The sequence below is a fragment of the Athene noctua genome, chromosome 15 (genome assembly GCF_965140245.1).
Source record: "Athene noctua chromosome 15, bAthNoc1.hap1.1, whole genome shotgun sequence".
NCBI lineage: Eukaryota > Metazoa > Chordata > Aves > Strigiformes > Strigidae > Athene > Athene noctua.
Genome location: NC_134051.1, coordinates 9,722,067 through 9,746,478, shown reverse-complemented (window position 1 = coordinate 9,746,478; position 24,412 = coordinate 9,722,067). Strand labels below are relative to the sequence as shown.

The following is a 24,412-nucleotide window of genomic DNA, read 5'->3' as shown; positions in this document are numbered from 1 at the left end:
CTCCACAGGGCACTGTAGCATTTTCATGCATACAGCCTGCACGTCAAATAACCTGCACCCTCCTATGATCTCTGCAACACTGGAGATAAGATGGTGGACAGAAAGACATGAAAAAAAAGGATATACTAAGAAAAATGGAGAAAAGGTGAATGTGCTAGCTTGGGAGAAGGGGGAGACTAAATATTCTTGTCCATACTAACCAGGATGACATTCCTGGTTTAAAGCAGGAATTGCTGTTCTGATCATCACCGAGGCTGGAAGTCTCCCTTTCAAAAGGGTTTAATGGTTGCTCTTCCATCTGCAAATCCTGAAAGTGCCAATTCACTTATAGGCTATGTCCTTCTGCAGGACCAAAATACTTAAAAGACAATATCCCAAAGATATCACAGAGAAAGGCAGCATTGCAGGCTAACCAGAAATGAATGACTCATTTACGAAGTTCATACAAGACCGTGCTAACAATTCAAACTCCATGTGTGAGTCCTGGATTTCTCAGAGAAGTTTTTATGATAGAAGTCACAAGATCCTGCTTGGAACCAGTATCTCTGATGCTGGTGCACCAAAGCTTTGTAAATTGGTAACTGAATTGTCTAAGGCATGATTGTGGTTTATAATAAATGAGTACCATTCCCAAAAATCTGTGTGGCAAGGTACAAGTTAGCTTTGCACTACCGGACATACTATGCTCTAAAGGAGACTGCATTCTGGTGATCTATGAAATGGTTTCTGCATCTACAGCAGCCAAACAGATTGGCTGCATTTCTACTGTTTTGGATTATAAGGCCATAAACATCAAAAAAACATATGAAAGAAGCTAATGACTTTTCAACATATTGTGACAACAAACCAGCCAAAACTACTTTCAACCAGTTTGTAGAATAATGTGTTCCTGGCGGCTCGCACCAACTCTCCTGCAGAAAAGTTTAACATCAAAGATGTAAACTCCTGTGAAATCAGGTTTAAAATACAAAGCTTAAACTATGTGTTAGCAGACTGAAATACTGCTGCAGCAGCACAAGAAACAGTTGATATTGGATTTTCATTCTTTAATGTAGAAAAATATAGGTGATTTCCAAAGTGAGAAACTGTATTAGATTTATAGTGGAAAGGTGAGGTGAGCAGATACTTTATGATTGTGCAGTATTCAGTGTTGATACTTTTCTACCCATTCAAGTCTTAACAGCTGTTCCATCAAGAGGGGGAAAATAAAGGCCCTTGGTAATTCTTAAGCAAGCTGCCAATTTTCCACATGGGATTCGACAGCTAAGAAAATTAGGTTTTCCTAGTCTCACACTGCTGCAAGGAATAACAGTTACTAACACTAGTAGAAATAAAAATTCCGTATTTCTAAAAAAATATTATATATCCTAAATTTTACTTATAAAATAAATATCTTGTTAACAAAAGAACCACCCTATCTAATATTTAGTCTCTCATTCTGACACTATTTTTTGAAGGGGCACTGCTCATCATATATTTAAAGATCCTTAAGTGTCCAACTGTATAATATACAGGTGAAGTTATTTGCACTGACAATTTTGTAAGCATCAGAAGAAAAACTATGTTCATAAATCAAATACGTTATTTCCCACACTCAAGAAGGATGGAATTTTAAGTGTCAGATATTGATTATGAACCAAATTCTGGCTGCCTTGGATAGATGCACCTGCCCAAAAAACCACAGATAAGGAGCAAGCAAAGAAAAACCTGTTGGCCTCTAAACCATCTGGAATGAGCGCTGTACAAGCCCTTTATCCCCTGAGCTGGGCAGGGTCTCTTTCCTCCTAAATCACATCACAACACTGCAGTCTGGTGGAGCCAGAGAGGTATTCTGTGTACATACAACTGGACTCCAAGGCAACACAATGATACCAGGTTCCTTACATCCACCTGACCCACCTTCTCCCACAGTGAGGGATTCAGATGACCTCCTAGCTCCTGTGCCACCACTGCCTTGTTGCTGGTCATGTAACATCCAGCCTGGAATGTGCACTTGAACTGTCACCACACAGCCATATATCGGTCATCCCCAGTTTATATATTTGTGTATGAACACTTACAGCTGGTACTGAAAAGCTCCTACATCAATACATATACAATCATATCCTAATGCTGCCTTGTTATTCTTAGTCTGAGTCTCTCTAATACCTTTTTTTATAACTTCTTGTATCACAGCACCTAGGTATTTGTACGAGATACCAATGATCCAAATATTTATGTCAGAAAGGGAGGAAGAACCCCATTGGCATCTGTTTGCAGAAGTGAGATGGTGGAACTGAAGTGTCAGATAATCTCCCAGAAAGATGTATGCATTTTCAGCTGCCTGACAGATCGGTCTGCCTGTGTGAGAGTAAACAGAAAAGTGTCTCAGCCATTTGGGCTTAGTTTAAGGCAAAAGAAAGAACAAATTATCCATTTTCAGATCAGGTCTCCTGCTCCAGTTTACAGATGTTCGTTTGTGATTTCCCTTGTAAGTCCCGTTAGGAACAACGATCAACCAGCCTGGTTGAAGTACAGGCAATTTGGAACAAGAAAAATCTCATGTACAAAACAAACCTTCAAACAGTAAAAACACAGACACACCTCAAAATTCCTCTGTGTCTTCAATTTACTGGAAATGGGGGATTGTCCCACTTAAGACATTTCCATGGAAGTAGGGTATGAATTAATTAGAATTTTGAGTCATTCTCCTGGTTTGAGTGGAGTTAGTTCAGATATATGCTGAAGTAAGAGATTATACTGAACCCAAAAGTCTTGATCTTTACCAGGAAGTGACAGAGTTTATCAGGATGCCAGCCTTACCTCTGTAATAATGAAGAAGTCATCACCGGGCTCTCCCTGCACAACAATTTTTTCTCCATCTTCAAACTGGACAGGTTCCAGTGCATCAGCCACTGTCAGCCGCTCCCATTTATCCAGGGACTCTAAAATATTGAAGATCATAAAGCTTTATTATAAAAAGACTCTTAACTTTGCCTGAAGATTTGTATCTAAACTGACAGTTCTGCAATGCCTGGTTCTGTTATAAAAGAAACATTTCTTTCATCCAGGCACTTTGCACGAACCTCCAGTTGGGAAACATGAATGTATTTATTCATTGTGTCTTAGACTTTAGTAATCACCCAGATAATAATCTTAAAAGTTGGACAAGGAAAAGTTGGCTCCAGCTCCCTACGCCTGCGATCTGATCTGCGCTGCCCTGATGCTGCAGTGGATTGGAGCAGCCTAGGAGCTGTTTGGAGATACCAGCGATATGGGAGCGCCGAGATTCTCTTGCCACATCGCACACCAGATGTCAGAACAAGTCCTGCTGTCTTTTTGTCAGAGTTGCTCTCAGCTGGTTACTGATGGCCTGACAGATAAGCGATTCAAAAGTGTCGATCTCAAAGATGACTCTTCCCCCACGGGTGAGACCATGCACCACTGAAGCCAACAGCAAGACCCTGGTAGCCTGGGTGGCAGCAAGACCAGAGGCTCAGTATGGATGTCTGAAGTGGCACCTCTCTTTCATTTGCCAGCAGGATGGTTTACAAAGTGTTTTTCTTTCCATTCGCCCACTTAGACAGAAAAGTTATAAAACTTCAAAGTAAACTTCAACAAGAAAAAATGACTGGTCTCTTTTATGAGTGATGGAGCTAATAGAGCCTGCTCCCTGGGGCTTGGTGTCCTTATCACCCACCTGCAGCCACCACAAGGCCCTGGTGATAACCACATGGCAAAGGACAGCCTGCACAGAGGCTCCTCCAGGGCTTCTCACTGTCCCACTGCCTTCCTCCTCCTGCCTTTGCTAAGGGATGGATTTCACCTGCACTGCCCTTGGGGAGAGGAGGGGTGCCAACCGGTGTCTCTCCCCTCTATCTAGTTGCATGAGAATTCAAAACAATGAATTGAACTTCTGTACTTTTATCAGATTTGACTGAAAGAAGTGACAGGTTTAGAAGTTATTAAAAGAAACAGATAATACAATGATATAACTTCCACTGCCTCATAAAGCTGGGCTAAAATTCATGTACTGGAGCATTGCTGATTCTTACTTACTATGAATTATTGGACTAATATAAGTCACGACATGGCTTCTGATACCAGGATTAGCTCTGGGCTGTTCTCTCAGACTCTGTTTTCCCCATTTTGTTCAAAATATTGCTTAGAAGTATTGTGTGAGGCTGAAAGAGTTCTTCTTTAAAACTTAAAAAGCCTTTTGGTTGAGCTCAAAAGTGCACACTGAGTCTGGTAACAAAACCTGATCAAAGTGATCAACCCAGCAAAGGTAAGTTTTGAGTTGCCTGACACACGAACATCTTCTTGTTTTTATGCCACTTTCTGTTGCTGTTTGGGAGATGACTATTTCTAATATTTTCCCCACCTATAATCACTAACGCACTTTCCGGGTGTATTTGTGACCTTTGCCGCAGAAGCACTAATATCAAAGACCAATTCCATATTGTCAATGCAACATTCAAAAAGTGCTCTGTTTGACTAAAAATAAGCATAAAACTCTTTCATACCGACTAGAGTAGGCTTTTTCATTTTTTAAAAAAAGAGAACTCGGTAATTAACAATGAAAAGAAAGAGTCTCTTGAAACTTCTTCTTCAGTTGGCTTTATGAAAAATTCAAAGCTAATTCTAGCTCTAGTCACGAAATGTCTCTCTTTTGTCTAAGAGAACTGTACCACTACAAATACATTGGTTAATGATTCTTGCAAACAGAAGATTATATACAATATTGTACACAATAAAACTCCTGAAGTTTTAGTTGCAGAATTAAAGTCAAGCTTCAAGTAAAGTAGACCATAAGCAATTTTTTGCTATTTCTAAATTGTACATATCAATTCACGGCTTTATATTTAATTAAACTCCAGAAGAAAGATTTAAAACAATTACTTTTCTCATATCTTGTTTGATACATTATAAGCAGCTACCGATAATCTAAAAAATCTTTACTTTTTGAAAAAAATATGACTCTTACAATTATATGGCTAGTTACAGACACTAGACAGGCTTTGTAAAATATATACAAGAAGCAGGTAGAGTTTTTCCCACCAAGAAATCACTGAGTTCTGACCACATTATGGCATGAAGAGAAGTTGACTTCTCAGTGCTGTGTTGAGATTTCTGAAATACCTTTCTGCTTCCCAGGTGTCATCTACTTTTTAGACATGTGAAATAGATCCTTACACACTTCACCTAAATTATCCATGTTCCTAAAATGATGCGTTATTTTGTCCAGCTTTTCCAGACTTAAAAAAGGTTCAAATCCTGAAGTCATTCCTCTTTTTTTACGGGGATTCAAAAGCCATACTACAAACTAGGATATAATTACATTGCAAACCGCATGTTTAAGGAAGCACATCTTTGAATAACCTTTCTACTCTGGAATTGTTTTGAGATGTCTCATTGTTGTAATTGCTCCTCATTAGTGCAGGTGCAGAGATCCTTTTTTCTTTAAATAGTCATTGTAATTTGGTATAATTTGTGCTCTTAATTTAGGAGATTTAAATTAAGCATAAAAGAAGACATTTAAATGATGAAAACTTCATTAATAAGTGAGCAACATCCTTGGCCTTACTCTAAGCATACAAATGTAATTGAAGATTTCATGGAGAGCACCTCTCAGAAGTTATATTTTCACTAGGATACTCTCATATTTCAGGTACCTAAGCTCCAACGGTGGATGAATACCATACCAAGAAATGGAAATTGTTTAAGTAGAAATATAAATACTTTAATTATATAGCAAATTAATCCTGAACTGTTTTTTTCAAAACAGCCCCAGCAGAAACATGATGTTTCTCCTACAGAATCAGCATTTCATTGTACTGTGTAACACTGTCCTCCTTATTAGAAGCTTTTGTTCTCCTAATGGTGATTGATTGGTCAGGCATTATGGGTTTGTTGTTTTTCCTACTGAAGGCCATCAAGAACATGTCCAAATTTCGTGGCTATCACATTAATCAAAGGGAAACAAAATCCAAGGACAAGAAGCTAAACAGATGTTTTAAGAATGTGAGACAGGGGCTGTAAAATACAAAGAAAAGAAATCAGTCCGTTTTGATTTGTAAGGTTAGTCTGTTTAGTGCACATAAATACAGTATTCTTGCAGGAAAAAGCTTCTCACCTGTCACCTGGAAGGATGTAACTAGACTTTATGAAAAATTCATATCTCTGCACTGCTTTCTCCTCTATCCATGTGATCTTTACCACAACAGCAGCTACTGAAAGGTTACCTCTGCGTGCCTGCTCCCATATTTAAGAAAAGATTTGTCTTTCACATAAATGTTCAGTGCATATTAAAAAATGAGAAAATCAAGTCCTAAAAAGGGCCCTTTACACTTTCATTCCTTCGGAAATGATCAAACCATGAGACCTTCTGTTTGACCACCATTGCTTTCATCATGCCATCAAAGAACAAAATTCATCCTGCCAACACGTATAACAGAGGAACTAACAGGCAAGTCCAAAGGGCAACTGACCCAAAATGGAGACCTTGCTCAGGAATTCTTCATACATCTTCCGCTTTCTCAGTGTGCTGCCCTGTTATTAAAGGAGAGAGAAAAAGGAGGTAGAACATTACACAAAGTATTTTTGTGATTTCTTCCTACAGCTGCTCTTTTTTTTTCCCCTCCCCTTCCAAATCTTAAGCATAGCCAGTATAAACAGCCTAAGGCAAATGTTTCCTCATAAAATGTCTGGACAAGTTGTATTGCTGATAAGCAAAGACAGAAGGAATCAAATTCAATCCTGGTGTAATTTCACTGACTTTGCTGGTGTTACTGGACACCATGGATGAATTGTATTCATTATTTACAGGCACTCATTTTAAAGCCAGAGCTTCATCAATTAACTGTTTAGCTAATTCAATATATATCTTGTTACCAGTGAGGCCCTGCTAGAAGGGAATTTACAAAGTAGGATGAAGCTTAAAATGTCCCCCTCATGGGTCCCATCCTTTTAAGTTAAAACCTCTTTAATGACAAGAGTGTTTATCTGTAAGCCTGGTTTATATTCTATATAGTGTTGTATGTACTGTTACTGCTAAGCAACCTATTCATATTATTATTATTTTAACAAGATTTACATGTTTTGGAGCAGATAATCCATCAATGTATGTGCAGCCACCAGCACAGTCATTCCCACTCTACTAAGCTTTTATTGTGTGATAAATTACTGAGAAATCTTCTGCTTACATAGTGTCTGATCACCATAAACAGAAACCCTAAGTAGTCATTCCAGCACACATTTTTGAAGGAGATTCAGGTATGAATAAATACAATGCAGTTTTACCAATACAAAAGCAATTAATTCATCCTTAACTCCTTCTGCAGTGACACAAATGACTTGAAAAGACTTCCCAGGTACCAAAGAGGAACTCCAGAGTCTTCCTTGGTACCGTGCAGTTCATTCCACACTGTTATACGACAGCCCACATAGTTTCTGCCTGGGTAGATTCCCTGTGGATGTTGAAAACTGCCTGGTGCCTGCTAGTCAAATCTACATGGCAGGAGTACAGCACAAAGATGATACGTTCCTCTTCTGAAGAAAGGGAAATAAAGATGGCATTTGCTCATAGGCTGGGAGAGAAGACAGAAGCAAATGTCAGTGTTTGCCATAGAAAAAGCCATTTCTTCTCCATTTCTCCTTCTCCAAGTAAGCACTGGTAAGTGCTGGAAGCAGAGGCAGAAAGTGGGGATAGAGAAAGGAAAAGGAGGAGAAACATTCTGACCTCCACTGTGAAAGCATTCAGAAGCACTTTAAATATGCAAATAGGAAAGGCTGGTGTACTCAAGCACAATAATATAACTAAGAATTAATCATCCGTCTTCCTACACGCACTGTGCAGGTCAGGCTTGATCCAGCAACCACCAAAGCATCGTGAATCCTTCCACCAACATCAACAGGCTTTGGCTCCAGCTTCTGACTGCAGCACCAGCAGAAGCTGCTGAGTGGTCTCCTCTGGTGACAGCTCCCATTTGCTCCCCTCTCCTGGGGACACCCCTGCTCCAAAACAGTTGCAGCACTGTCAGGAGCTGCCACTCTTCCCAGGTATCTCTGGATCAGCAGCAGCACCAGCTACCAAGGTCTCCCCCTCCACACCCCGTTCATAATTTCCGAGTCTGGTGATGACAGTTCGCCTCTCAGCGATAGCATCAGTAACCCTTGTCTGACCTCTCTGTCTGACAAACCTGGTTCTCAACCTCGGGGGCCCCCCGAAAGCATTTGAAGTGCCAGAAAGAAAAAAAAAAAAAAAAGAACTTCAAACAGAGGAGGCTCTCCAAACCACGCCATACCCTGACAGCTCCCTGCAAGACAAAGAATGGAAAACTGGACACTGCACAGTTGTTGCTTTCCTCCCTGCAATCGAGTGGAAACGAGACAAGCAAAATTGACAGCTGTGGAAAACCAGATTGGTGGTTTAGTTTGATGGGCTGGGGCACCCAGGGACAGATGTGGAAAATGCTTTTTAAATGACTTGCGGACACAGATGAATTTTAAGAAGCAGTAATCAGTAGCCATAAGTGACACCTGACCACAGCTTCGAGTATTTAGAGATGCAGACAAGACTCAGGAAGGTAAGAATTGCAAGCATCCCGCCCGGCCCGGAGAACAAGAGCCCATCACTTCCTACAGGAGCACGGGTGTGTTATGTCTTGGCTAAACTAAGCCAGCACAGCAGTACAGAAGCCACTGTGAAGACAAGTACAAAAGCAAAACTGAAGTGGAAAGAATTAAATGTGTTGTTAAATTTTTTGTATTGTGATGGTATCTAGAACCTCAGTGGGACTCCACTCAATGCATAGCTACACTGTCTTAAACATCCCATGTCTCAGAATGATACCACAAAGGTAAGGGAGAACAAGGGTCTAGGAAAGAGCTAGTAGTTGAGGTTTAGGACTCCTATTCCGTATCACGTGCACTGAAACCCAAGATGACCCAACTGATGACTTATGACTCAACCTGAAGGGTGGCTCCATCCAACCCTCCATCTCTCCTGGAGGAGACAAACAATAAACTCCAGGGTGGCATGAGCCACCCAACAGCGGAGCTTCACCTAAGGGTGCCCAGGCAGGCACAGAAGCTTTCTCTTAATTTTCAGAGCACGTGAGGCTGGATCCCAATCAGCACAACCAAATTCCAATTTCTTTTCCAGAAAGGAAAAGCTTAGCTCACCATCATACATATTGTTTTCACTTGAGTGTGTTTTCCTGCTCAAGCTTTCACAAGCAGAGTGAGAAGAGATTTTCAGAACACTAATATAAGCTGAAAACAACTCAGCGGTAGGTATCTTACAAACAACCAAAGCATGTGCTTATTTCCACAGGTATTAATCATCTTCTTCTCTCCATGAAATAGAGAGAGAACATGCCTACTTCCCATCTTCCATGATTAGCCTAATATTCCCCTCTCATCCCCTCCCAGAGGTATGTCACCTCTGACTCCTGATGTTCTTTTTATACTTGTTTTATTTGGTCTAGTTGCTTTATTCAAATTGTTGAGGCCACGGGTATGAACACCATCATAAACTCTTCTCTACCTTCAAGTAATTTCCACAGAAGCGTCAACCAGTGTGCTCCCTAGCACATGTTCTAAGTCTGTTCTTATACATTTTCATGGATCTTCTAGAAACAGCAACAAATCAGACAGTAACGATATCTGCAGACTAGAAGATACTATGAAAGCTTGCCAGAACAGGAAAATAACAAGAAAGGACCTGGAGACATTAGAAATGGAAGCGGAAAATAATAGAATGAGCTTCTGTTCGGAAAATACAGCTAAGAAATGCAAGGAAAAAAAATCCAAAGCACATATGTTTGATGAACGGAAGACGACTGGAAAGTTGTAAAGCTGAAAGAGATTTATAGACACTAGGTGAGACCTGGTTTGCAATATCAGACTGCAACAACACAGCCAAGCTATTTTGGTCAGTATACTCAAAGACATCATCCAGGAATGAAGTTTAGAGACTCCATCTCCATGACTTGGATATGACGGTGCCTGGCGTGCTACACTCTGTCTCAGTACCTCTTCTCCAGAAAAGTGCTCCCAAACCAAACAGAACCTGAAGAAATGCTAAAACACTTGGGGAGAGCCAATAAGGAAGAAACAAAACAAATTCAGCCTATATATGTTAGCTCAATACTGGGATCATAGGTACTTCATGCTCATAGCTAGCACGCATTGTTGCAAGGGTTTTAAGTAGACAGTGATAATCATCTACAGATATATGGCAGAAAGAGAGGGCAATTTAGTACAGCATAACTTGACATAACTCAAAGTAATAGGAGAAAATTAAGAAAATCTAATTTAAGATCAATATCAAAAAAGTCTTCCCAATGTAGGAATTATTCTCTTGCAGAAAAGTTTCCCCAGGGAAGCAGTAGAAATCTTACTGCTTGAGCCAGATAAAAACAATAGTAAATGTACATGAATAATTCTGCACTGGCAGGGTTCTTGATGGCATGTTTTAAAAAGTCTTTATTAATTCTGCTTTTTCTAACCTATTAATATCTTATTTCAATAGTCACTGCTTCTTCCTCTCCCCCTTTCCTTTGTTCACTTTCTTCCTGGTTCTGAGCTGTCATGCACAAGCTCAGCTTCTTAAAGACAGTGGTTCCCACTAACTAGAAAGACTCATTAATATTCTAAGCTGCAGTGCTCCTCCCTGAAACAGTCCCAAGGAGAAATGACATTGCTTGCATTTGCCAAATCCACCCAGAAAAAAGCTCAAAGCCGGTTTTAGGGCCACTTAAAAATGTAGCAAGCCCTAGGCTACGCTTAAGCAATACACAGGCTCAGAAAAATGGATGCCCCAGAGATTATAACAGGTCTTGTTGAATAGGACTGTTGCATGTCTTTTCCAACTGCCCCTCCTTCACTTTCCCTGTTTTCTTCCACTTTTTCTTCCCACTCCTCCAGTTCACCTCTTTGCTCTGTCCTTCCACCACTCTTCACGTGTTCTTTCTTGCTTCATTTTTTCAGGTGAGGTTGATCAGGTCCTTCCTAGAAATCCCCACCTTCAGTAAGAAGCCAAACAAATGGCTACCAAAACGCTAAGTATGGTTCAGGTTTCAAATAAAAATAAATATCCTGGCAGGAGGTGCTGGAATGGCCTTCTGGACTGCTCCCACCCTGTTTAATCCTTGCATAAACCTAATATTGAATGATGCTTTGGGTGTACATTCTTACAGGAGCATGAAGAAATAGTCACTGTGAATACTGGTCATAAAAACAAAATAGCCTGCAAGATCCCGGTGCTATATTGCATATCGAACGGACTGTAGACTTCGGCTCTGCTTTATGTTTTGGCCACCATGCAACCTACATTCTATGGCAAGTCCTTCTGACTTCATTTTCTCTGCATAGAAAAAGACACTTGTTAAAGAACTTGTTCACAGGTTCAAAGCTGTGAAAAGATGGTAAAACAAAGCCAAAATAGCATAAATAAAATGAGTTATAACATTAGGAACTGACTAGCCTTGATTTGTCATGACTTGCATCCCAATATTACAACTCACTTTATGCAAAGTTTGCCAAATAGGCAAAAAGTATGGTACCCCATGCATCTCTGCTCTCAGAGCCAGGTATCTTGGACCATGGGAACTAGAGGATCCTGAATCAAGACTTCTCAAAGAAGAAATTACAAGAAATTAATACTTCAGATTTCCTCAGTCTGGGAACTAAATTGTCTGGGGGATCAATCTGATGTTGGGATACAGACATTTGCTTCTCTGGTATTTGTGGTATTTGCTATATTTAGAATACAAATGTTGTACTACCCTGGGATGTTCCCCACTCCGTGATGCTCTTGAATCCCAATTGCAAAGAAGAGAGCAGCAACATTTCAGCAACTGAATTACATGAGAATCCTATGGCAGAAAAATTCCTTTGCATCTCTCCCAGAAGAATGTAAGTAAATAAATACAGAATATTTACGAAAATATGTGTGTGTGTGCCTGTGTGTGCACACACAGAGAACATATAATAAAAAAAATTTGTAACAGAGTGAAAAGTATGCAACTCAGCATAGATAATTTTACGAAATAAATGGAACACCCAGATGGACAGATAATTTGTGAGTGTACTAACGGGGGGAACATGTTGAAGTGGGTTTTTTGTAATCCATCTAGTACAGTGAATTTCATGGTATAATATTTTGTCAAGAACTGCAATGAAAGCCAAGCAATTTCACTGCAAATCCTGACAAAAAGAACTATCACAACATTTACAATCATCACAGCTGCTAAAACAAACTTGAATGTGACCTTCAAGCCATCAGGGTACCTAAGCTGAGACAGTGAAATATAAAGAAATATATCTGTTTTAACAAACTTCCTTTGGGACAGACTAAATAATAAATGGATGACAAGCGTAACTAAATGCCAGCAGGAACTTTTTGCATCAGCCTTTGTCTATCCAGAAAAAGGAAAACCCAAACTCCTGAACCTCCTGAGATGCATTTCATTCATACCATAAACCAGTCAGGATCAATGAGACACGTAAGTGGGGAAAATGGCACTAAGCAGAAATAAAAACTAGAAATGAATAAATGCAAAGAACCAAAACAGAGCCTGCAAGGAAAAATGAGGTAGAGGGTCAAGTGTCTCATGACAGGATAAAATCTTTTTGGCAAGCGTGGATCTAAAGGCATGACTTGCAAATAAATATTTACAACTTGAATAAAATTTCAACACTAGACTGAGAAAACATGGGGCTGGTCATGGCCGGGAAGGAATGCAGACGAAAGAAACAACTACCTCGGGTTATGGAGGGGCTTTATCTGACTACAGAAAAAAACATATCTTTGGGAGAAAAGGGTCATTGATCCCTTGGAGAAAAGTATTTGCAAACAGAAAATAAGAAAGAAAAACCTGCTTGCTCTCAACCTTTAAAACCATCTTAAATAATATATTTCAGAAGATACCTTAAACATAACTACCTCTTACTTAAAGGCAGAGGCATTTCTACATCCAAAATACCCAGCAGCTTTCTAGAAACATAAGGTTAGAGGCTAAATAGCAGGAAATCATGTTTATGGGACTTGAAAGGCAGCTACTACTACATCTTGAAACTGAGTACAGCAAAACCAGCCACGTAATGGTGGAGTCAGATTTAAGTATGAAATGTAGCCACTGAAACATGATGTAATTAATTCTTAGGCTTGGGGAAATGTGCAGAGAGCCACTGTAACCTGCCCTCACATGAATACACAAAGACAGGTGTCTCATTTCACCTACAGCAAAGAAATTATCCACACTGCACCTACAAATAAATGAAATTATGACAGAATTCATGTAGTCTGGATGGGTAAATTGCATTCATTGTAGATAGCACTTAAAACTGAACATCTTCTATACCTGCAGCAATGAAATCACCGTGCTACCTGAAATATTTCCTATCTAAGTACTGGGAATACTACATTTATACTGTCTGGATATCTAATATAATGCAACAGACCACCAAGTTTTAACGGCCCAACTGTAAAAAAAGCAAGAAGAGAGAGAGGGAGAGAAAACATCTCCATGTGAAGTTAAAGGTCTCATCAACTGCAGAAACTGAGCTTCCTAGGTAAAGTATGGCAGTCCCTGGTTCAGAGAACATGTAAATGATTTTGAAAAGTACCTAGCACTATACCAGAATCACAAAGAAATATATCTGTAGTATTCAAGTTGTATGTATGGCTAGCTTTAGCCATTAGCATTACAAACACAGTCTTTTTCACTTGGGACTTTAAACCCTTTTAGTAAAATCCTGTCTCTGCATCAAATATTCATCTTCTCAAGGCTGCTATCAGACACATACCGAACCTGAAAGCTCACAGGGTTGGATGATGTTAGGTACCACTATCTTTATCACCACTAAAACTGAAATTGCCTCTAGGCTACGAGGCCTGTGAATCTGTCCCTTCAATTCTTTAGTAGCAAGGTTATAGGCAGTTGTAAAAGTCTGTGCTTAAAAAGCCAAGAAATACGTCGCTTGTCCTGACATTTATTTCCCTCCTACATTCCTTCTCTTTTATACCTTGGGTTCTTCCTTGCAGCCTCCAGGTTATCCTAGACACCTCCCCACTGCATCCATGTAGGACATGGGACAAATAAGTTGAGTGTGCCTCTTAAATCTTTAGGAAATTCTCCTGCTCTGTTTTAGAAATACTTTACAGAAAGGTCTCAGTACTACTGCCTGCTTTCCCGCACTGGGAAGCATTCAAAACCAATTCATCCTGCTTATCCACAAGAGAGAAGAGGGTACGCTTCTCATCATTATTCCTCTCATTTTGTCTTGGAGTGATCACGCTGAGTATTTAGGGATAGAGTAAATTTCCATCAGATGTACTCTCCTAGATGACATTGTGATGTTCGTTTATGTGATAAAGAACTCAGCCCATGAAATACAGAGTGAAAAACAGCAATGCTTTATACAGACATCCAACAGTCATCATACAGCATAAATAAAGATCGCTTTTGCAGTCTGATGCTTAAGAACTAATCAACATGTAAAATCTACTCATTCTTTCGCTAATTTTTGTTATCCATGACATCCACTGGAAATATAGAAGATCTCACAATGCACACTCCTTTATTATTCTGAGAGCATAGTGTGATTTCTTTCAGATCAGAGTGAAACAATGCAGCTTTCAGAGACAAGTCCTATTGAGAAAAATGCTTTACAAAGAGTTATGTCTGTTAATTATCAAAAAGAAAGGAATATTTTATGGAGAGGGAAGATATGCACATGGACATCGGAAACAAACTCATAAAAAAAAGTTATGACATCGCTAAAGTTAATCGTCTGTCAAAGTTTCCATTATAAACTCACCACTGAAGAACCAACGGCAAATTCATAAGCTAGCACACACCCCAGGTGCCCAGAAGGTCTGCTGAGCTCTGCAGCAGACATGAGGGAGTTTGAAAGGAGCAGAGCAATGAATCATTAGCAGGGGCTCTGCAGCTACCATCCTACGATACGTGTGGCTGTGGGCTGGCTAATGACGATGGAGGGCACAGTCCAACTGAGACTTTTTTTAACCAAGCTGGATTTACCTTGTATTGCCTGCTTTAAAGAGTATAATACAAGTTCAGACAAAGACTTCATAGGCAAGGAGTAGTCCTGAAAGACATTTTGAGGTTCACGATAAGGAGAGGATTTGCATAGCTTCAGTGGGTAACGGAGGCCTCCTGAGGTTTTCATTCATGTATAATAGTTACGCATAATGTTATTCAATTGCATTTCTGACTCAGCGTCTTTCTGCTGAATCTTGTCCCCTTTCCCTTCAGTTCACTTAATTTAGTTACTCAGTGTTATTGTCATGTCCTCTCTCTTTTCTGTAGAAACACAGACTGCGTATATCATCAGCGTACTCTGAACACAGAAGTGCTGGTGCTACAGAAAAAAGTAAAAAATATCAACTCCATAAACAAGCTCTTCTCCATAAACTTACCATTAAAATGCGTCTGTAGCTGTCCCTGTCGATGCCCCAGAGTTTGAGATCTGTCTTGGCCTTGACAGTGGCAGCCCGGGGTGTTCCATAGATCAATGCCAGTTCCCCGAAGCTGCCTCCTTCTCCGATACTGGTGACCCATTCCCCGTTGACATAAACCTACCACAGCACAAGACAAGAAGCAAAACCAGTTTGGGGAATTATTTGCAGTTCTCCTCCTTCTACCAGTTACCTAAAAAGCTATTAGTAATTTCATTTCTAATCGTCAATGCTGGGGCACAGAAGAAAAACAAGAGCGTAACAGTTTCCGCAGTTGGTCCCCAAAGAGGGCAGCAACCTGCTTTGTGGACAGAATTTCAAGTCGTCTTGCTTCAGTACAATGATTGCATTTACTCTCCCAAGTTTTCAGCTCCCATGGTTAACTGGCATCATGTTTTCCCTCTTGTGTTCAAGGCTCAGACAGTCAACAAGCAGAACTGTCACAGCTTTGGCTTTTTATTAACACTGTAGAAAGGAAGGAGATTTGTTGATATGTGTAATGAGGTTTGCTGGAAAGCACCATGGCCATGAAATGAAAAACAGTCAAAACAGGGAAACATCTTTCGAAAAGGAACATTTTTTTTATTCCCTAAGCCTAGTGCCTCCAACAACCATTTAAATAGAACTACTGAGATCTCCTTCTTCCTTAGTGAAGACTACTAAGTGCTCTGGACTTGAGAAGCTATATGCAGAATTACCCTTCGTCTTTACAGCTCTACAGAACTTACAAAGCAGTGTTTGACCCACGGCCTATTTAGATAACATATCCTCTTGAAACACAGTATGAATAGAAACATCACAGTATTTTTCCTGGATGATGTCTAACTTGGGAAGAATTCCTACACTTGAGCGCTGTGTAAAACCTTCACTGGAGAAGGTGAGACTCATGCAGGTGCTTTCCGCTGGGCTGCATTTTCCTCACCATTCATGGACAATACAGCTCATGAGAGATAATAGTGTATTCAAAGACTGGTATGGATTGTGTATTCTGCAGTTTGCTTGTAGGCTTGCTGCTATAAACCTACACAATAAACCCTTTTCATTCTGTTAATGTGTCTGTGAGTTTACAGGGTAGGAAAGGCTGTGTGCATTTGCCCAGTGCAGAATATATCCCAATCTGTTACAGACCAATAATGGCAGAAATCTACCAGAATTAGTTTCATTGTTTGGAAGTTCTGTGAAAAAAAATAATATGAAGAAAATATGCAGGTATTTTCATTTTAAGTAGAAAACTATGGCAAAGGAAAAAACCATAACCTATTACCAATTACTGAATCACAGACTATATCAGGTTTTTTAAAATATATGAATTAGAGCTGTGTTCAAGCTGGGCATGAGAAATGCTGGTGACCAAAATAAATGAACTGGGGTCAAAATTCAACAAATTGTCAGTATTAATTTTACTTCTATCTTCATTTTATGATGAAAGGTCTTATTACAAACTACAGCTGGAATCAATCCCAATTTATCTTTCCAATATTCAGTTAAGATCTGATCCAGCTCCTACTCAGGTCAGTGAAATGCTGGTTGAGTAGAAGATGGATGAGGCCACAGAGAAGTTCAGCTACCAAGAGCAATTCAGCTGAAAAGCAGCAATATTAGCATTACTGCTGAACTCCAGGCAATGTTGTGGCTCTTGGTGTTCCTGGAGCATCTGAGGATCAAGGGGATGAAATATAGGGTAAAAATAATCCCAAACAGGCAGGTGGTAGCAGACTGCCAAGAAAGAGATCAAGCCACAAAAGCCATAGCTTCATTTCTTCGCCAGGACAGAATGAATGTCACATAGGAGAATATCACAGAAGAGAATAACAACAGCACTTCCTTTCAAACTTTTACACTCACCACAGAAAGAAAATCTCACAGAACCCTGAATCTACTTTTGATTCTCCTCATAATGAAAAAAATGAAAGCAAAAAAAGAAGTTTTAAAAAAGCCAGGCAAACCCAAGCACTTCCTGGTGAAACAAGCAGGTGATACTGTGGCTCCTGGATATTTTTTTGTGAGACACACAGGAGAAATGGATGAATAGATAGGATTCTGAAAGGCGCGTAACATGAGAACATATGAAAATTTTTAAACTCAATCCATTGCAGAATTGTTCAGATGAATATCTGAATGTAGGGATAACCTCCTCCTGTGAGGATTTCACCAGAGGGACTCAGCGTTGCCTACAGTACAGGAATTCATGTCCTCAGTAAAAAGTCTGAGAAACGATGGGGAAAATCTAGTAATTCCATTGAATTTTGGACCACATCCTGTATGTCAACTGACATTGCATCCTTGACTCTTTTTCAGCACACCAAAACCACATGTATTTCTATATGCTCTTTTGTTGAAAAGCACAGGTTTTGTTATTGCAGAAAGGTCTGAATTACAGGTGGGAAAAAAATTCATTCCAACACATATCTTTTTAAGCAATATGGTTGCACTTCTTGTTAAAGCAGAATACATGATATGACTGCAGCCCAGAGAGGGGAATTACCCTGGTAAAATTCAAGGTGGAGCAAGTGAAGGATGGACATTTACTGCTGCATGGTTGGTATAAAGAGACTACTCCTAAACTGCTCTAAGACTTCTTTAATTTTGCTGTCTTACTTGACAAGACTCCCCAAAACATGTTTGACATCTCAACTGTAAACAGTTTATGCAAACAGCCATTCCTCCACTCTAAGGGCGTCAGGTTTAAAGTACTCTGAGGTGAAACCAAATCACTGATCTGACAGACTTTGGGCCTAGCATTCACTCCCCCAATAAAAATGATACTTCCAACATCAGTCTCCAAAAGAGAAAACAGCTTGAGAATAATTATTGTTTTCTAGGAGGAAAACTACTGCACTTCATTCTCTGCAATGGCTTAAGTGAACAATCAACTTCTGAATCATGAGGAAGCTAAAGTACATTGATGGCACATTACAAAGCCGTTTTGCACCTTAACAGAGTATTCAGCTCCACTCTGAACCCCTTTGAAACAGATCTTTTAAAAAGTAGAAAGGAAAGTAGCTCTGTTCGTAAGGTGTGGGAAGTGAAGCTATTTTAGGCTCAGAACAGCTTATGAAAGCCAATGTTATATGGCAGCAGCTCAGATGATCTCCTTCTTTATCCTAAAAATTGCTGGGCTGAGGTTTTGGCTCAGGTAGTTTTAGGCATTTGTGAACTCTTGCTGAAGCGGTGAGTATACAGTGTATTATTCCTCATCGTTGCTTGATCTGCCAATCACAGCTCTGTAATAGCTGGGACCTTCTTCTTTCATGAGCTGAAGAGGAATGTAGAATTGCAGGTGCCCAAATATGACTAAGCCATCAGGACCACCACTTTCCACAGATGAAAAGGACTTTAGGTTTCTATTGTTTTCTATCATGTAGTATGAGCGCTGCAATTTTTGCAGGCTTGAAAAATCGCACAACTTGGTTCATTTATTTATTTTTTAGGAAGCAAATGTGAAAAATCTCTTGTGACCATCAGCAGTTCCTTCCTTCACAGGCTGTGATATACATAGGCACTAATTGTGAGGGAAAATGCAATGAAGTCACACAATGCTCAATGCAATAGGAATGCATCTTGGCCTCACTCATCTTCGTGTTGTCTAGAGAAGCAGAAAGCATCCTCACCACAACCAGTAATATAGCCATTTTACTTTGAAAGCAGGATATGAACATCTATCTCTGAGCTTCATTAGAATGAATTTACCGTTACCTGAATTTTGCATTGCGAATTTCAAGTTAACTTTTAGAATTTTTCTCTGATGCCACTCTGTGATCTTATTTGTTCCAGACATTGCAACTTTTAGATGTTAAATCCCCTTCCGTGGATCTGTTTGTAATAATATATGCTTTGTGCCTTGTCAAGCCTTAATATTTATTATCCAAAAATGAAAATGAGGTTTATTTGTTCTTGGAAAAATAAGCAAGCCTTAGACATGAAGGGTATTTATATATGGGTAGTTTTCTCAAATAAAGCCAGTGCTTTAACTGTAGTATGAATTCACTTTTCTTAAATATAAATATATGAACTTGGAAACTACCTTGAGAATACTTAAAAATTCAAGGTGAAAAACTCCAAACTTTAAAATGTTCTGTTTCAAATTTCCAAAAGCATCCTTCGAAATTAGAAAGATCATTAATGATGGAAGAATTCAAATCAAAAGCAAGCTATGGAATCTAACCACAACTAGTTTTAAAATCCAACAGTATTCTCACATAAACCACCATGTAATTTTCATCTTTGTATATACAAATTAGACAGTTTGTATATATGAATAAGGGGTTTCAAGAAGATTGACCTACAATCAAAAGATAATCTTACCTATTGTCCACAATATTCATGTATAGCTCCACACATGGATTTATACAGTAAATACAGAACCTGTTTCAGAAAAAATACTGAAAAGTTTTCATTTTGATTTTCACCATACTATAGTTTGGCTGCTATTGTTTTACAAGAAGAAAACCTGAGAATGACTGTAGGGAAAGTTGCTGTGACATTAAATAGAATTGGAAGTTGTTGAGTCTAAAAAAAAATACATCTGTTTTAAAAGGGTAGTTGACGGTGCTTTTTAAAGTAAAAAAATGTGAGGTTATAAGATTAAAATAATAAACAGGAAGTCATTTTTATATTTAGAAATATGGATTAGAGATTTTTGCAAGACACATACTTTAGCAGGTACTTTCAACATCTTTACTGGAAACTATAATTTAAGCTCTCCCAGAGAGAGATACTTTTTGGCATACGTTCACATTTGTCTGAGCAGAAAAGCTTCCGGTAGACAACTGACCTCTAAGACTTCAAACCTCATGCCATCATCTACCTACTCTAAACTTTATCCACCTGCAGGGCTGAGTCATGACTTAACAATTCTCCTCAACCAAAAAGGAGGAAGACTGCAACCGATAATGCTATAATGTCTTTTCCCATCCAATGACAGTTTTGGTCAAAGTATACCTGGTTTGTAGTATACAGTATAAGAGAAGAAAACCCCAGGTTGCCCAAGGCCTACCCTTTCCTGATTTCTAAAAACCTTTATTTTACATATTAAAAATATGTCCTTCTTGCTTGGCCCACAGACCATGTTGAGCGTGCTTGCCAACAAAACAGTATTGAGTCTTCTTTGGCTGTCCATAGTAATGCCAAGAAGGAAATGTACAGATATACAAGGTTTGTTTATACCCTAAGAAAGTGCAAGAATTGAGGATAAAGTGTTATTACATTTAAAAATATTTTATGTACTTCTAATTTGACTCAGATTACTTTTAAGGGAAAATATTAGAATGCTCTTACTTACTCTTTGGAGTACCTAAGCCAAAACTCTAACAGTAAATTACTTTTAAATGTTGCAGTTTTTAAACTCAAAACACCACACACTGATTTTGCTATTCTGGCTTTGTTGGTCATTTCTATTTGGTTTTGGTTGCTTGGTTGATAGATTTTTTTTTTTCAGTTTGCCATGACTTTCTTCCAGGGGATGGGAACTTTATGATGGCAACTGCAACCTCCTTTTTGTGTATTTTTGCATGCATATGGAAAACCTCAGTGTTTATCAGTCACAATGTTCACCAGCCCTGGTATACCTCTCACTATTGAGCAGATCAGGGAAACGCTGAAGGCAGATAGCCTGGCCAGGGGTTAAAAGCCTCCATGCATATGCCAACACCAGCTGAAATAGGCAGAAAATGGCTTGAGGCTTTAAGTCTCAGGGTCAATTGTCTACTCTCCAAGTTGCTTTTTTTTCCTGGAGAAGGGTGGAAGCATGCCAAAAAAGTATCTGGCAAGGCTTCAATGAACTGCAGCTCTTACTAGCAGTGTGGATTTTCTTCAGACAATAAGGAGTTTAGCACTGCTGCCCAGAAAGTGGAGAACTCTTTTCTGGGGAGCACTATATACGGTGTGATAGTGCACACCCATGGGGTCTGGGAGCTGCTGCCTCATACAGCGGCAAGTTACTCTGCACTAACTGCCCTGATAGAGACTTTACCCTATGGGGGGAAAATGGGCTCATCTCCCTGCAGCTTCCCAGCAAAGGCAGTTAACGTGGGTAACTTCTCTACCAGGGTGTAGTTACAACTTGCTCCTGGATGAGCACATGTTTCTTGTGCTTTACACAGTATCTTGCAAAGAAACAGTGTGTGTTTTGGCTGAAGATACAGGAAAATCTTAGGAAGGAGAGAGCACCTAGCTGAGGAGATGGGGAGAGCAGTGGTGCTAAGGTGCAGCAGGATGACGGAAGGGGGATGCTGAAGTGGGACAGCATGAGAGTTGGTTACAAAGAGTTTTTCAAGACTTAAGAAGGTCAGGAACTTTGGTTGTCCCTGGAATAAGCTCAGTCCATCTCTTAAGTCTTGTAAAGGTATATTTGTCCCACAGGTCATGTCAGAAAACTGTCCATACTTGTGCCTGAGAATTGTCAGGATGACATTATTGTGGATCTGTCCATTTTGATATGTTCTAGCAGCTATAGGCTGAGTTTGGCAATTAGGGGAGTAGGGATTGAGAATGCTTGCGAAACTGAAGTTACAATCTACTCAAAGAAATAGTTATTTCATCCATTCCTTAGAAAATCTGCTGTTCCAAGTCTCAAAGACATGGCAGGAAAAATGTATATCCTACATCATATATAACTACTCAGAATGCAAAGAAAACTTCTGCCTTCAACTCCAATAGCATAAAACAAAGCTATGCACCAGGTTCTTCATTTAGTAAAACATTAAGTCTCACCAAAGTCAACAGAATTACTCATGTGCTTAAAGGAGGACTGGTGCTTAGCTTGTCATATCAGGGGTCTGGAATAAAACTTTCAAAAACATCTATACAGCTTAAGAGTCTACATGTAATTGCAATGCAGTGGCACTGAGGCCATTGAGTCACTGTGGCAGTTTTTCATATTTTACCCCAAATCCTATCTCAGAAGCCTCAAAGGTCTCTGAATTGTTCTGGGAACTGTAAGATTATTCTGCAAAAGACTTTCATGAACTCAGGAAACCACCAATGAAAAATGATCTGGACACATGTCTCGGGTCATTCATGGTCAAGATTATTTATGAAACTATTTCAAATTTCTATAAAAATATGGAGAACCTCTGATATACAGCTAACATGGTGTAGTAAAGGTGCATCTGAGTAGATGCCATGATATACATGGGAAGGGAACTACAATGCCATCTTACCCGACAGAGAATACAGCAACTGGTGCTCTAAACAAGCCCTTGCAGAGCCATGGCCACCTTCACCATTAGTGGCAACCACCAGCTGCAGAAAATACACAAACCACCTCATGCAATGGTTTTTCAAGCAGACACAAAGCTCGGTAGGCTCTGGACATTTATTTTCCACATTTTGTCACTGCTTTGTAAGAGCAATATGTGCATATGGAAGATTAGGTTTTTTGCAATTAATTGCAAGGGTTTTGCAAACTATTTTCTGATGTCGGTCTCCCACTATCCCTGAGCCAAATGCTGAAGAAAGCTTTCCTAAAGGTTTTGAGCAAGGACAAATTATTTTTAAAGAGGATTAATCTGTAACTTCAATATGTGCATTTGCGTATGTTTGTGCGTCTGATTCAAAGCCAGTGAACTCATTAAGCTCAGTATCAGGCTCTAACCAATTATTTTAAAACTAAATTTTAGCGCTGTTCTATAAATATTGCTCTTTTATTTTCTGGCCCTGTGGATGTGGCAATGTTTGCTATTGAGAGGTATGCCTGATAGGAACAGTGAGTCAGACGGATTTCCTGAGAAGCAACTTCCAGAGACAGAGGGAGCATGTGAGGTTTCTCAATTCCCAACAATACCAATTAGATGGTCTCCTGACACAAACAGACTGCTAAAAAAAATAACTTTCACTAAAATAACTGTATGTCTCCTGCCCAGATTTAAAATAAATCACTTTCTTCTTTAAATATGCCAAACAAAACTCTCTGGGCATCTGAAGACCAATGTTGCTAATGAGCAAGCCTGTCCTATCCAACAACTGTGGATGTGTCTGATGTGTGTAGAAAATTCAGTCAAATGAGGAACTTGTAGCAAAACTGAAAAAAGGTGAGTTTCATACAGGATAAAAATTATAAGGGGTGAATAGATTATGATTTGAAAGTCAGGTTCAGAAAGAAGCTTACTTTCAAAGACTTGCTGATTAAACCACTGCATACTCCTGTAAACATTTTGTGGTCTCACAGATCACTTTAAACGTATAATAATCCTTGCTTTATTAATATGCTGCATTGTTCATATATTTGGACCTAATTTTAAAAGCAAATTAAGGTTTCTAAGATGAAAATCATAGCCCGAGGCTGTATCTCAATTTGGGAGAAAAAAAAACCAACACATGAGCTAAGCTAACTGATTAAAGAAAATATTTTCCTTATGGTTGATCTGAACCCTCGGGTGCATTCCAGCACGGTGGCCTGCTCTGCCAAAGACTGCACACCTCCAGGTGTGGTTAGGGTTCTAAAGATAATGTCATCTGCTTGGTTTTGATACCATATTTTCCTGCTTGGAATGGACAAATAAGCTAGGATGTAAAACATGCCAATTATAAAATTATGCACAAATGACTTAACACAACAAAAGCAAAGTAATGAGACCAATCCTGTGAAATCTATTTCAAGAAAAAAGGAGAGGGAACCACAGCACATGTCTGGATCAAGCTGTGTGCCAAAGCATACAATTTTATTATGTAGTTTCAAAATAAATATTATACTGTAAGAGTGTACTTACATCCACCTCGCCTTGGTCAATCACATAGAAGTTGTCTCCTTCGTCACCTGGAAGCAAAATACAAAAGGTGATTGTTTCCTGAAGGTCTGCTAAACTATTCAATAATTTCCTGTCTCCCTACTTAATCCTGTACATATTTGCACAGGTTTGTACACCAGATTACTTACAGAGATTCATTTTCTGAAACATCCTTGCCTATTTGCCTTCATAAATCAAACCATCGCTATGATTTCTT

The 24,412-nt window shown here is 39.3% G+C and overlaps 1 protein-coding gene across 1 annotated transcript in view; it reads right to left on the bottom strand.

The window, feature by feature from the left end:
- Positions 1–24,412, bottom strand: part of PRKAR1B (protein kinase cAMP-dependent type I regulatory subunit beta) — a 99,487-nt gene that overhangs the window by 17,774 nt on the left and 57,301 nt on the right. The window contains exons 6-9 of the mRNA XM_074919407.1: positions 24,178–24,224; positions 15,431–15,589; positions 6,471–6,531; positions 2,803–2,924 (exon numbers count right to left, since the gene is read on the bottom strand). Coding sequence (XP_074775508.1) covers positions 2,803–2,924; positions 6,471–6,531; positions 15,431–15,589; positions 24,178–24,224 — 389 coding nt within the window. The remainder of the gene's footprint in view (positions 1–2,802; positions 2,925–6,470; positions 6,532–15,430; positions 15,590–24,177; positions 24,225–24,412) is intronic.